This window comes from Leptonychotes weddellii, chromosome 14, assembly GCF_054177405.1.
Source record: "Leptonychotes weddellii isolate Sample4059 chromosome 14, ASM5417740v2, whole genome shotgun sequence".
Lineage (NCBI taxonomy): Eukaryota > Metazoa > Chordata > Mammalia > Carnivora > Phocidae > Leptonychotes > Leptonychotes weddellii.
In genome coordinates this window covers 61,231,738-61,246,707 of record NC_138382.1, presented here as the reverse complement: position 1 = coordinate 61,246,707, position 14,970 = coordinate 61,231,738, and the positions used below count along the sequence as shown (strand labels likewise).

The window sequence follows — 14,970 nt, the reverse complement described above, 5'->3', positions numbered from 1 at the left end:
TAAGAAGCTCTAGTTGAGGCCCTTCTTCCTCTGGAAACTGCTTTCCCTCCTGCAAGTGGTCTGAGAAGCCTTTGGTAGCCTGGCATACATGTTCTCTTTTTGCCAGTATGGGGAACAGACATTTATTGAGCCGAACATGCCAAATACTGTCCTTCTGGGGTTACACCTTGCTGAATTATTCTTAGTGGGTCATTAAAACAGGTACCCTAAGGATGAAGTGTCTGCCGATTAGGGGACAAGGACTTTGGAGGCCACTTAACTCCTGCTGCTCAAAATGTGGTTCCCCTGGGAGCTTGTTAGAAATGCAAAATGCAGGGCCCCACCCTGAATCAGAGCCTGCGGTTTAGCACTAGCCCCCGGTGATTTGAGTGCCCTTTAAATTTTTTTTTAAAGATTTACGTATTTATCTTAGAGAATGTTGGGGGGGGGCAGAGAGAGGGAGACAAGCGGACTCTCTGCTGAGTGGGGCTTGATGGGGGGCTCACTCCCAGGACCCTGAGATCTCATGACCCTGAGATCATGACCTGAGCCACCCAGATGCCCTTGAATGCCCTTTAAAATTTGAGAAGCCCAAATCCCTTGTTTTACAGATGAAAAAATTGGGATCCAGAGAGGTTCAGTGATTTGTTAAAGGTCGTACAATGAATTAGACTCGGCTAGATTTAGGATCTAGTTCTGACACTCAGCTCCAGTGCTTGCTTTCCCCCTGTATCTGGCTGCCTTCTTACAAGGCCTTATTTTGTTTGGTTCTGTTTATTGAATGAACTTGAACTTAATTCAGTTTATTTAAAAAACTTTACATTCTGTCCTTCACTAATTCAGACTGGACTTCCGTTAATTTATCTGAGTGGGTGGCACTACTTCATTTCTTAATTTTGTGTGTGTGTTTATTAGATTCACTCAACAGTTGAATGAAATAATCCTTTTTTTTCCCCATCTGATGTAAGTTTCTGGAACTGGACGTATATAAATGCTGCCATCTTTAAAAAGACAAATATTCCATATTAGAAAAAAAATCAAACATTTTACCATTCTATTGATGATTTCATAAATATGGTATTTATGTTTTGTTATTGCACTATATGTACACACTGGGGAGAGTGTTCATCATTATATGGTTGGTCACACTGGATTTATTGGACTTCACCCAGGATCTGTTATTTAAAGGGTATTTCCAGGATTTTGGTTGCGTGTGATTATGAATTGATAGTGTCCCGTGGCACCATTTAAAAATGTTATGTGTTAAAATGTTAAAATGGTTACATATATTTACTCCGCACTGATGGACATTTAGGTACGGCGACCCGTTCTCACTTCAGCTCTGCCTGTTGCCCCTATAGTCAGGGGCCTCTCTGGTCCATTTCCTCCAGGTTGTAAACTCCATCTTATGCCAGGGTTAACGAGGGGAATGGGGTATCTACCTACTCCTTATCTGTGTTTGTACCTAGTTCCTTGAACTTTGAGTCCTGTCCCTGACACCTGCCTTCTGAAGTACTCAGTGGCCCCAATTCCTGCCTTTGGGGCCGGCTTTTAGTTCTTCCTCTCAAACCATTCCTGTATGTCCATTCTCTTCCCTCTTCTGAAATATTGTTGACATCCTCATCTGCTGTCATCTTGTCTGCCAGAGTTTATACCTTTCTGGTCCTTGATGTCATTCGGGGAGGTGGAGCTTTGAGAGTGTACTAAATCTGCAATGTTTAACTGCAAGTCTTTCATCTGTAATAAAAAAACTTGTATTTTTTTCTTTCAAGCTCTTTCATATTCCTAATGTTATGTGTTTGCATATGTTCTTTGTTCCTCTAACCAGTACCCTTGAGTCATTGCTGCTGGTCTTTATGATGCACTGACTTTGGGGAAACTTTTTTTTTCAATGAATTTGGATGTAATTTCTAATACTTTGTTTCTTTACTAATTCTTGACCCCCAAGCCCCCCAAACCCTCTATTTTCCCTTTCTTTCTTTCTTTTTCTTTCTTTCTTTCTTTCTTTCTTTCTTTTTTCTTTCTTTCTCTTTCTTCCTTTTTCTTTTTCTTTTTCCCTTTCTTTCTTTCTTTCTTTCTCCTTCCTTCCTTCCTTCCTTCCTTTCTTCTTTCTTTCTTTTTTTAAAGACTTTATGTATTAGAGAGAGAGCGTGAGAGAGAGAGAGAGCGCGCACGAACTTGAGCAGGGGGACGGGGGGGGGGTGCTGGAGGGGCAGAGGGAGAGGGAGAAGTGGACTCCCTGCTGAGCAAGGAGACTGATGCGGGGCTCCATCCCAGGACCCTGGGATCATGACCTGAGCAGAAGGCAGACGCCTAACTGACTGAGTCACCCAGGCGCCTCTTTTTTTTTTTTTTAAAGATTTTATTTATTTATTTGACAGAGAGACAGCAAGAGAGGGAACACAAGCAGGTGGAGTGGGAGAGGGAGAAGCAGGCTTCCCATCGAGCAGGGAGCCCGATGCGGGGCTCGATCCCAGGACCCTGGGATCATGACCTGAGCCGAAGGCAGACGCTTAACGACTGAGCCACCCAGGACCCCCTGGCTGCCTCTTTTTAAGGAATTTCCCCCCCCAAATTTCTTGTGTTAAAATTCTAAGGCTTCCCCCCACCCTCGGGCTGCCTGCTTTTCTTTCTGTCTTTTAAAGTACAAAAACATGAAAAACTTTTTCTAGAGTGGATACATTTTTATATCTAGTATTAAACATTTCAATTTAAAAAAAAATTTAAGTAATTTCCACACCCAACGTGGGGCTCAAACTCACAACTCCGAGATCAAGAGTCGCATGCTCTACCGAATGAGCCACCTAGGTGCCCCCAAACATTTCAATTTGGCTATCCTTTTTGTCCCAAGAATTATTTAGGAGAGTGTTCTGTAGTTTCCAAGTAGGTTTCTTTTGGGAATGCTAGTCTTATGTTTTATTTTGTAGTCTTATTACATTATTACATGGTAGTCATGTACGACTTCTACAGTTTCTACTTTTTTTTGCACTTGGTTGCATTTTTTTTAATGGTCTGCGATATAATAAATTTTGTAAATATTCCACGGTTAATTTAGTATTACTTAGGGATAAACAGTGGTTTGTCTCATTTCTGTGTTATATTTGTTTTAAAAGAAAAAGCAGGGGGAGCCTGGGTGGCTCAGATGATTAAGCATCTGCCTTCGGCTCAGGTCATGATTCCAGGGTCCTGGGATAGAGCCCCACATTGGGCTCCCTGCTCAGCGGGGAGCCTGCTTCTCCCTCTCCCTGATCCCCGCCTCCACTCTTACTCTCACTATCTCTCTCTCTCAAATAGATAAATAAAAATCTTAAAAAAAGGAAAGAAAGAAAGAAAGAAGAAAGAAAGAAGAAAGAAAGAAAGAGAAAGAAAGAAAGAAGAAAGAAAGAAAGAAAGAAAAAGCAGGCATGGTTAACAATCAGTTCAGATCTTCCCGAACTTACAATTGGGTTACATCATAACTTGGAAATCTCATAAATCAAAAATGCGTTTAATACTCCTAACCTATGAGACATTATAGCTCAGCCTAGCCTACCGTAAATGTGCACAAAACACATGTTCACCTACAGTGGGGCAAGATCACCTGACACCCAGCCTGTTTTATAATAAAGTGTGGACTATGTCATGTGATGTATTGAATACTATACTGAAGGTGATAAACAGAGTGGTCGTGCGGGTACAGAACGGTTGTGAGTTTATCGGTTGTTTGCCCCTGTGATCGCGTGGCTGGCTGGGGCTGGAGCTCACTGCCACTGCCCAGCCTCACGGGGGAGGATCACACCGCATATCCCTAGTCCGGGGAAAGATCAAAATTCAAAATTTGAAGTATGCTTTCTACTGAACGTGTATCGCTTTTGCACTATTGTAAAGCTGGAAGATTGTAAGTAGAACCATTGTAAGTCAGGGGCTGTCTGTACTTGGAAATCTCCCTGTCTCAGTTGCCTAGAGCAACCTGAGGGCTGAGTCTTTATTACCTGGGTAGTCGTGGGGCCAAGACGAAGATGGAATTCCACGCTGGAAGACTCTCCTGACAAGGGCCTCTCCTAAAATCCTCCACTGAGAGGACAGCATGGCGGCCCACGTAGCCTCGGGTTGACGTCCTTGGTTGACCTTGGGCCATATATCAGTCATCCTCTGGTAGGTTTGTCTGTGTTGGCCTCATACATTTTTGCTGCCTGTCGAAGTAATTGGGATCTGGTCATCTGCTGGGACCTGGCTGTTCATCTCGCTGACATTTTAAACACATTCAGTTTTTCCGTAAAAGAAACACAGATGGGGTAATAGACAGATGAGCTCTTCTCCCTTCCACTTGCTTTTTGAGTTGTGGCAAGTAGGACTGCAAGTTCCTTTATCCGGTCGGTCAGTAAAAGTATCTTGAATGTTTATACTGTGGCATGATGATATATGGGCAAATGACATGATCCCTGTCCTGGGGGAGAAGCTCATGCACGATCTGCGGCTTGGAAGCCAGAGCTGGAACAGTATATAATGACAAATTAACACGGCTGACGTGGGAATATGCGAATGTTAGTGGAGCACAGAGGAATTTAATTTTTCACAAGAATGGAGGAATGGGGACGATACCAGGGAGAATGTGATGTTTAAGGTGAATCTTAAAGTAGGAATGGGTGCTAGCTGGGCGGAGAAGGAGGGATAGGCATTCTACTTGAAGGGCACATTGTGACTGTGGCATGAGGTAGGACAGGGGACAGCGTACATGGGAAGGAGTGGTCAGCCTCCTCCCTAGAGAATATTGTGTGTGGTTTGGGTTTGGGAACAGTGAGGCTTGGAGGGGTTAGCTTAGAGTCGGGACTGTTCAGAGCTTTGATTGTCTGGTAGAGGTATTTGTACTTTACTCTGTGGGCAGTGAGTAGCCATTGCAGGTTTTTAAGGTTGGGATCAGCTCTGCCTTTTATAATTCTGCTATTCAAATTTTGCTTCTCCATTGTAAATGTCTACTACCCAAAATGTGACTTGTCTAGAGGAGGTGATTGAATTTTTCTTTTCCTTCATCTACAATTTATGATTCCGGTTTAGATATCTGTGCCACTTGCCATGAACACGCTACCTGCAAGCAAACAGAAGGGATGAAGATGTGTGTTTGCAAATATGGATTTGTGGGCAATGGGAGGACTTACTGTATTGGTAAGTTCTGAACCCTGGGTGAAGTTGAAAAGTTGAATCAAGTAACGAGATTCCCTAGTGTTAAAGAGCTAATGTCCTTCTGGGGAAAACGTTGTTTTGTTCACATGTTTTTATTACAAGAAGTTTTGTCCATTATAATACACCTTTGTTTTAGTGTTTGGATGTAGCCTTTCTGCAGCCTTTCCAAGGAAGTATCTTTCGTGTTTGAGAGACATTGAACTTGAATCTCTGGAAATTCTCTGACCCAACACAAATTTGAAATCTGTTTCAAGTCTTGAGTTTAACTTAACAACTTGAGTGAATATTGCCTTCCTTAATTTCTCTTGGTTGTTCTGATGTGAAACGATTTGTATTAGTACCCTGAGGAAAGACAAAACACAGTTGCCTATTGGACTTTCTGGCTAACTAGTGAAGTAGTCCTGCTTTGGGTCTTATGTCTACCAGAATCCATTCTCAAAATTTTTTGTAGTTGTAGCCCTTTGGGGTCTTGGGTGCCTTAAAGGACTACAAAGACCTTTAGGAAGTATCTGAGGTTATTTTTTGGCTTCACGGTCTCCTCCGTGCCGTGAGAGTCGGGCAGTATCCAGGTTCAAGCCCAATTCGGAGAGAGGGAAAACCTCACGGCACGTTTATAGTAGTGAACGTTAGGAGGATCACGGCGTCCTCCCGGCAGCCTTGCTATGTGCAGTGCAAATACTGACGGTGTATACAGCCTTGTGATATCTTTGGATTTTTTTCTTCCCAAAGCAAAATAAAAATTCCCAGTTCCAAAAGTCCTATTCTCCTTCGCAGATACGAGCTTTCACAGGCACACACCATTGCCCGTTCCTGCGGGCTGGATTTGTGCCACCGCCGACCCTCTCTCTTTGGGATTCTGCCCAGGAGAATTGTGGCTACCCTACAGTCTAGGTTCCTGAGGCATCTCTCGAACCCCTCTCCTCCCACGGCTTGCTAGCAGGGGCTTGGAAATGAGGTTGGAATTGAGCACGAACAAGCCTTTTCTGCTCCCTCCCCGAAGGCAGTCCCCCTCCTGCGGAAGCTCACCACACTCTTGATTGCTCTTGGACTTCTGAAGAGGAACTTCTCTTAATGGGGCGAAGGGGCTTATTGATTTATGTGGTGCTTGCTCGCGGACACTAGACACTGCCTACGCCAGTACGTGGCCTTCTTTTTTTTTTTTTTTTTTTTAAAGATTTTATTTATTTATTTGACAGAGAGAGACATAGCGAGAGCAGGAACACAAGCTGGGGGAGTGGGAGAGGGAGAAGCAGGCTTCCCGCCGAGCAGGGAGCCCGATGTGGGACTCGATCCCAGGACCCTGGGATCATGACCTGAGCCGAAGGCAGACGCTTAACGACTGAGCCACCCAGGCGCCCAGTACGTGGCCTTCTGAGACCACACCGCAGGTCACAGGTGACATTACCTGTGTGCCCCACGTGCTGTAACGTGGTCTGCAGTCAAGGGACCTCAGAAATTTAGAATTCTCTACAAACCCACTGTCCCTTCTGGTGAAGTCTGCAGGGGAGGCCCTATCTCAGAAATAACAGCCAAGGACCGGAATGTGCCATTATGGACTTGTGTCCGAAAGCCCCGTGCAGTGCTCATAAGCTGGGCTGGACACTTGGCCAGGCTGTGGCTTGAGGGCTGTTTCTCTTAGCTCCCAGGCAGATCTCAACACGGACAGTGTTAACAGTGAAGTGTGTTCTGTGTTCAGTTACATTTTCCAAAAGGTAACACCTATAAGGAGAATGGGGGGCGGTGGAGGAAGGAACACCAGATTTTGAGAAAGGTACTTTTGAGTTGGCAGGAATTGAGTGCAGTTGTGAGAGGTGAACAGTAAAACACTAAATAACAGTCAGAAAAAACTCCAGTTCATAAATTGGTGATCCCGCCCCCCCAAAACAAAACAAAACCCAAACCACCAGCAGGGGAGATCAGCTCTGAAAGAATGCATAAGAAATTGGTCACAGGAGTTCTTCTGATGGTAGAGGCCAGAGCAGAGTCAGCAGAGGCCTGCGGGCCAAATTTGGCCGCTGCCTGTTTTTGTAAATAGAGTTTTATTAGAAGACAACATTGCTCGTTTGTTTACTTATTGTCTGTGGTTGCTTTGTGCTCCAAAAGCATGGGTGAACACTTGCCACTGGAGACCTTTGACGGGCCCATCACAGAAAAGGTTCGCTAAGCCCTGAGCTACAGGACAGAGACAGGAGGGAGATTTACTTTCATTTGACATCTATGTCAAATGACTGAATTAAAAATACTCAGGTCAGGCCTCTGCAGACTCATCAGGCATCGTATACTTCAGCTCCTTCTCACTGGGTGACTAATATTATTCACATGGGTCACTGACGATTAGCAGGAGCTGTGTCTGCCACCATATTAGCTCTGCTCCCGGATGAGGCTTAAGCACTAATTCCATTGTGTTTCCTGGTAACTCAGAAGTAACAAATTTTCCGGTTAATCACTGGATGCAAAATCGTCCTGGTCTGCCTTTCATGAAAAAAGCAAGAGAATGGCTAGCTGAGCTGGAAAAATGGGATGCTCCTGGATTTGTTTCTTTCCCAAGATCTTTTTGAATATGGAGAAATTGAAAAAGAATCACAGTATGCAGCTTGGAAGACAGAGCTGGAATAGTATATAATGACAGATTAACGGTTGATGGGGGAATGTGCAGTCCCCTTCTCCCAATCTTCAAATAAGATGATGTTCAGATTAAGATGTTGGGTTTCTCTTGTGTGTGTGTTTTTAAGATTTTATTTATTTATTTTAGAGTGAGCGCGAGTGTGCGGGCGGTAGGGGGGCGTGGAGGGAGAGAGAAACTTCAGCGGACTTCGTGCTCAGTGCAGAGCCCAACGTGGGGCTCAATCTCATGACCCTGAGATCATGACCTGAGCCGAAATCAAGAGTCGGCTGCTTAACTGACTGAGCCACCTAGGGGCCCCTCTCTTGTGGTTTCATATACACCTAGCGCACGACTACCAGGGACCCATGCCCTGCAGTCTGAGAAGCATCGTGAAAAGAAAAGAGGCTGGGGAAATAGACCCTTGAGGTGTTGTCACGGAATAGCAACTCCCGAGTCTATAGCACAGGAGAACAGTCTGGGTTGCTGAACATGGTATGGATTGATAGCCCTTTCTGTGTGTTGTCTCAACGTTTCAACAGATAAAAACGAGTGCCAGTTTGGAGCCACCGTGGTCTGCGGAAACCACACATCTTGCCACAACACGCTCGGAGGCTTTTACTGTGTTTGCCTAGAAGGATATCGAGCCACAAACAACAACAAAACATTCATTCCCAATGATGGCAGCTTTTGCACAGGTACTCGAGGAGGGGGCCGCCACGATGGCAGGACAGGTGTCTGGCCTGTGGAGGAGGGAGAGGGCAGGACCGGGACAGGGTGTCATTTAAGGGAGGGACTCTCCTTTCAGAAGGTCCATGAGGGAAATTTGAGTATTAGTTAGTGTTAGGAAACTGTTGTTACTGCTGTTAGCTGGCATCACGGCATCGTGATACTGGGGATGATATTCTCATTTTGGGAGATGCATGCTGAAGTATCTAGGGGTATTATGAGGTATCTAGTGTTATTATGATCTCTAAAGGATCTTAACTGACAAACTGTGAGTTGTTCAGTCTTGGGGGTCGGGGGGTGGGTCTGTGGGAGTTCACCGGAATATTCTTTCTCTTGTTCTGTGCATTTGAACATTTTTCTACCAAACAAGGAGGGGCTCTCAGAGATGGTGTACCATCTGCAGGTTTCTGTAACTCCAGCTGGGGTGTTCTTGGGGTGACTCTGGCGCTCCCCATGGTGCACACTGCGCACTAAGGGCCCAGGGGGCGGGCATTGTGATGTTGGCCTCCGGGAGCTCAGAGTGGTGCTGGGTTAGAGATGGGACTTAACCTCTCAGAGGAATCAGCAGGGCAAGGAGAGCAACGTTTTGGATCTCAGCAGCTCTGACGCTTTGGGCACATGTTGGTTGAATACAATGGGTGGGCAAAATCCTAATTTTCAGTGGGCCCTGAAACTCTTGGCTGAACTTTGTGTACAGCGTGTCATGACATTATAGCTCTTTGGTTTTCTAAGAAAATCTAGGAACAGTAAGGAAGAGGAAAGGCAGGAAAAGACTCCTGGTTCTGGGATGGCTTTGCATAGACTTAATGACTCTGCTTAAAAGCTTTGTGATATTTAAAGGTTTTCGGGGAAAAGGAAGGGAGAGGAGAACATGTTTTATCTCCTTACCCACCAGGAAGCACGGATTCTGATGCTCTGATTCATTCTCCCTCTTGACCTGTACCAAGGTAGAAATCCCTCACGGGGTCCACTTGATTTATTCTTGGCATGAATGAACTGCATTTCGTCTGAGAAAACGTTTTATGATACACTGTTGTTTTCGGTAGCAAATGGCTTGTTATATGGTTGCAGAAGTGCAGTGCTGCAGAATTAAAGTAGATGCGTTAAAAAAAGTATGAATTAAAAAAATTTTTTTAAATTTAAATTCAATTAGCCAAGGTATTGTACATCATTGGCTTTTGATGTAATGTTCAATGATCCATCGGTTCAGTATAACATCCAGTGCTCATCCCGTCACGTGCCCATTTTTAAGAAGCCCAACAAGATGGTGATAGGGTGTTGAGTTCGTTCAGGACACATTTCTCACATACCTCTCATGTGCCAAGGCGGTGCCAGTGGGAGCTGAGGGCAGACAGCTAATTTCAATATAAGGTGTTAGTCATAGGTGAGCAAAGGGCACTTAGGGGATCTGGAATCCTTGGGGGCTCTTATCTTGGAAGTAGGGAAGGGATCCGGGAACTTTCTGGAGGACATGATACCCGAAATTGTGTTTTCAAGGCTGCGGGAGTTTGCTGGGGAAAAACGTTTATCACTGTATCTATCACTCGAGTTCCCAAGGATGCATTTGACTTTAAAAAAAATACGAAGGAGGAGGAGAAGAAGAAAGAAATATTTTATGCAAGGGCCAAAGAGATGTCAGCTTAATAAGAGCCAGTCTTCCTGGAACAAAATCTTGATCTTGACTCTGCTTCTCTTTCTTCTACTTGTTGTAATTATTTAGTGACCCCCCCCTTTTTTTTAATGAGATATAATTCACACGCCATCAAATTCACTCTGTCAAGGTATACAATTCAGTGGTTTTTAGTATATTCACAAAGTTGTGCAACAACCACCACTATCTAATTTCAGAATACCTCCATCACTTCAAAAGAAGGCCCGTATCTGAGGGCAGTCATTCTCGTGACCTCTCCTTTGGCGGTCTCGGGTTATCACTTCGTAAAAGCTGATGGGGGACTTTTCTCGATGATACTGAGTGTCTCTAAGCATCACACTTGCCACAGGAACAGCAGTGAACTTCAGCTGGGGCAGAGGCTTAGCACGTTTTGGAGTCTCAGCGGTTATCCGGTGTTTGTCTGGAACCACAGGATCTGAATCCTGGTTCCGGAATTCCAAGAACTCCTGCGACCAGGTGTTGGTTGTACTTTGCAGAGTCTGAGCTAGATTTCAGAGCTGCTTGCAGGTGGGCCTCTTTGGATGTCCCCAGCAAGAGATGACAATGCAGTTGCAAGGGTTCTAGTTCCGGAGAGCTTGCAAATGTCCTGGCCCTGCCCCCCGGGCTGCCCCCAAGCAAGTTCTGGGGCTCCTGGCAGCTTGGCAGAGGGAGAGGTTCAGTGGCGTTTCCAGTGTGAGGGGGGCTGGGAGAGAGATGAAACTGGTGTGGGAGCAGGCCTGGGGCTGTCACCTCCCTGCCAGCCTCATTCCAAGGAAGCGTGGCCCTACCACGTCTGCTGAGAACTGCAAAATGCCTTTTTTCGCCTTTGAATTCCCCAAGTCTTGGGAATCAATCTTGAATCTGACGGCGGCTGCAGCCTTCTTTTTCGTCAGCTCATTTCTGCAGTATCAAGGGCCTGATGCCATTTCTTCTAGAGAAATGTAACAGCATTTCAGCCTTGACCAGGAAATGGGGGAAAAAAAAAAAGAACCTAGAGAGAGTGAATGCCTTGCCCTTCATCAGTGTCTGGAACCTTCTGCTCAGAGCCTGTACCCCGTAGGTCTGCCTGTGGTGAAGTAAACACCTTCGTTCCTGGATGTAAATCCCTCTCCCAGATCAGGAGCCTGTTTTCCCTGTGAGCCTTTGCTCACAAGCTTCTCAGCTGCCCTGTTGTTTCAGGTCCCGGAGCAGCCTGCTGTGGGCTCAGACACAAACGTGTAGTCGTGCTGGGATTTTGCTGGCTCTGTGTGGGGTATTGCTCAATGGACTTGCAGCTGTCCTGCGGTTTCTCCCAGTGCTCTCTCCAAGTGGGATTTTGCTCCCTAAATCCTAATCCTTTGTTTTAGCTGGGTTTTACTCCAAAAGTGTCATTTTTTACTACCCTGAAAGAAGGAAGAAATAAGGAAAGATAAACCTAAGGAAGAGTGTCCTGGGAGTTATTGCTTCCTACTTCCCAGAGCACTGCTCATAACCAGTGGCTTCTTGACTATTTTCCCTGTGGAATCCCCTTGACTCCTGCTTAGTTAGGTCTCCAATGGTGGTGGGTGATGGCTTCAGGCTCCCACTAGTGTTCCAGCTCCTAGGAAGGAGAGAGAGGTCAAAGACTCTGAATCAGAAGATGGTTAAACCAAAGCACCCTTTCCTTAAATGCATTAGGAGAGTCCATTTATGTAAAGTACAGGCAAAAATAATTTATAGTGATAGAAATCAAAAGGTGGTTATTTGGGGCACCTGGCTGGCTCAGTCGGTGGAGCATGTGACTCTTGATCTTGGGGTTGTGAGTTTGAGCCCCATGTTGGGTGTAGAGATTACTTAGAAGTAAGATCTTTCTTTTCAAAAAATAAGTGGTTGTTTGGGGGTGGGGATTGGCTGGAAAGAAACCTGAGGGAACTTGCTGGATGATGGAATGTTCTATCTCTTGTTTTGGATGTTGGCTACATGGTTTGTACGAGATTTTCACAACTCATGAACTGTACACCTAAGATCAGTACATTTTTGGGGGCACCTTTGTGGCTCAGTCGGTTAAGTGTCTGACTCATGATTTAAGTTCAGGTCATGATCTCATGGGCTGTGAGATTGAGCTCTGAGTTGGGCTCCATGCTCAGCAGGGAGTCTGCTTGAAGATTCTCTCCCTCTGCCCCTCCCCCCCCCTCTCTCTCTCAAATAAATAAGTAAATAAATCTTTAAAAAAAAAAGATCAGTACTTTTTAAGTATAAACTATAACACTTAAAAAGTAATATAGGGGTGCCTGGGTGGCTCAGTCGTTAAGCGTCTGCCTTCGGCTCAGGTCGTGGTCCCAGGGTCCTGGGATCGAGCCCCACATCGGGCTCCCTGCTCCGTGGGAGGCCTGCTCCTCCCTCTCCCATTCCCCCTGCTTGTGTTCCCTCTCTCGCTGTGTCTCTGTCAAATAAATAAAATCTTTAAAAAAAAAAAAAAAGTAATATAGAGATAGACATATACTACCTTATATATTAACTACACGGAATTTATTATGTGGCTGTACTGTGTTACTTAACTGATTATTTTTTCCCCTCTTGTGGTTGTTTTGTTTTTGTTTTTGTTTTTTTTTTTTGCTATCCTAAGAAATGCTATAATGAACATCCTTGTACCTACATCCTTACGGATAATTATATTCCTTGTTATAAATTCTGGAAAATAATTTCTTTTTTTTTTTTTAAGATTTTATTTATTTATTTGACAGAGACACAGCGAGAGAGGGAACACAAGCAGGGGGAGTGGGAGAGGGAGAAGCAGGCTTCCTGCCGAGCAGGGAGCCCAAAGTGGGGCTCGACCTGAGCCGAAGGCAGACGCTTAACGACTGAGCCACCCAGGCGCCCTGGAAAATAATTTCTGTGTCGAAGGTGTACCTACACATTGTTACTTTTGGTACATCGTGCCAGACTGTCTTCCAAAAGGTTCACACCAGTATTCTCTCTCACTAGTCATTTCATGAAGGTCTTCATGTCTTCACATCTTTGCCAACACTGGACATTAGCAATGAATGATGCGAATTTAACGGTCTTGATTTTAAATGGGTGTTTCTGTCCCTCTAAATATGGCTTCTTAAGATGCAGACTTCTTAGCTGAACTTGGCATTTGAGGACGCAAGATGGCAGGAAAAAAACGGTAACGTTACTTCCCAAGATGTGAGGAAGTCATTTCTGTCTCACCTGCATGGAGTCAGCAGGAACTAGTAATTAGTTGGCTACAGGGAGAAGAGCAGGCTGTGAGAGCATTTTCATGAATGTGGCAATTCTTCAGTGCACTTTTATTGCTGAGTCCATTCTGAGTCTTCAGATTTTAAAGGCTCCTGCAGGCAAGAGCTTGCGTGTAATGGGGCGTTCAGAAACTCGCCTCTCTGGCACGGCTGCCGAAGCTAAACCCTTGCCTCTTTGACACTCCTGTTCTAGCTAAGGGTCCTCCAGATGAATTTTCAGATTCGGGCCGAGAGCATTCAGATCCAGGGGGGGCAAGCCATGGGGTCGCTCCCCAGGCCTCAGCCAAGAAACCCATGAGAGTGTGTGTGTGTGTGTGTGTGCGTGCACGTGCAAGGGCGTTGCTCATGGTCACATTGAGGGTTAGGTGCAGGCTCTGAAGGAGTGGCTTGTGCTGCAGGGAGAACTGAGTCAGTAGAGAGGCAAGGCCCATTCATGTATTAGCCCACATGCATTGAGGACCTAATTAGCTTCATTTTACAAAAGTGGTTTAGAAAGGTTAAGGAACAGACCTGAGTACATCTAATAAGTAGCAGAATCAGTTCTCAAACCTGGGTCTGTTTGACTTTCAAACTGAGGCTATTAGATGAAAAGGAGTAAATATAGAACATCAGGGCCCTGGGACCAGGTCAGCGTGTCCTGCCTAGTTTTGCTACTTTCTGGCAAGGAATTGTTCTGGCTGTGGATAAAGTTAAATAGTCTGGTATGTACAATGGGACAAGGGAAAATTTCCCCCTCGATTAGTTAGGTATGTTAATAAGGTTGCTCAGTTGCTCAGAGCGTTTTTCCTTCCCAAGCAAACATGTTCTAACCTTGGAGGCCCCATGGAATCCACCACATGGAGAAGTTATTCTAATGAGCTTAATATGTTTACCCAGCCAAGATTCTAGAATAGGTTAGAAAAGGGACGGTTTGTGAACATTAAGAGGTAGCAGGGCATTAAAAGTCAAAAATCATGTCACCGGTCTCAGGGATAGATGGTAGGGACTTCTAGACTTCATTAAGACAATGGATATCTTTGACATTGTCTTTGGACAAGATGGAATTATTGATTGGATGCTGGTACTGTGACTGTAGTGGGGGGGGACAGTGTGGCTAGTGGTTAAGGGTGTGGTCCTGGAGCCACATACCTGTTTCCAAGTCTGGCTTTCCCACCACTTAACCTGTGTGATTTCAGTGTACTTACTTACCCACTCTGTGCTTCATGTACTTCCTTTGTAAAATGGGGATAATAATAGCATCTACCTCATGGGGTTATTGTGCAGAATAAGATGAAAATAATTAGTCATAAATAATGAAGCGTGTAGAACAGTGGCCGCCATGTGTCAGATGACACACAAGAGTCCCTGGGATTAGCGCTCGTTATAACAATCATTTTTATTAGGTTGTTGAATGACCGGACACAAAGCAAGGTGATTAATGACTGTGGTGACTCATACAGAGCTGATCAGTATCTAAAAACTCCGGCTCTTTCCCTACCATTGCTACCTAGCCACATGTTCGCCCTGTAGTGCTGGTACTGTTTTTAGAAGTCTACAGAAAATGCCATTTATTCCCACTCACTGTCTTTTGAAGAGCCTGGGGCAAATGGGCAGGCTGGAAGATGATTACTGTGTCAAAGGTATATGTACCC

At 45.0% G+C, this 14,970-nt stretch overlaps 1 protein-coding gene across 4 annotated transcripts in view; it reads left to right on the top strand.

Annotated features, from left to right (window-relative positions):
- SUSD1 (sushi domain containing 1) overlaps positions 1 to 14,970 on the top strand; it is a 212,950-nt gene that overhangs the window by 7,366 nt on the left and 190,614 nt on the right. For 3 of the 4 annotated variants that reach the window (XM_081803375.1, XM_081803373.1, XM_081803374.1), the window contains exons 2-3: positions 5,014 to 5,121; positions 8,284 to 8,439. In XM_081803375.1, the coding sequence (XP_081659501.1) occupies positions 5,014 to 5,121; positions 8,284 to 8,439 (264 nt within the window). Of the gene's footprint in view, positions 1 to 3,386; positions 4,114 to 5,013; positions 5,122 to 8,283; positions 8,440 to 14,970 lie in introns of those variants that run through there. The other variant, XM_081803376.1, reaches the window with a different exon arrangement.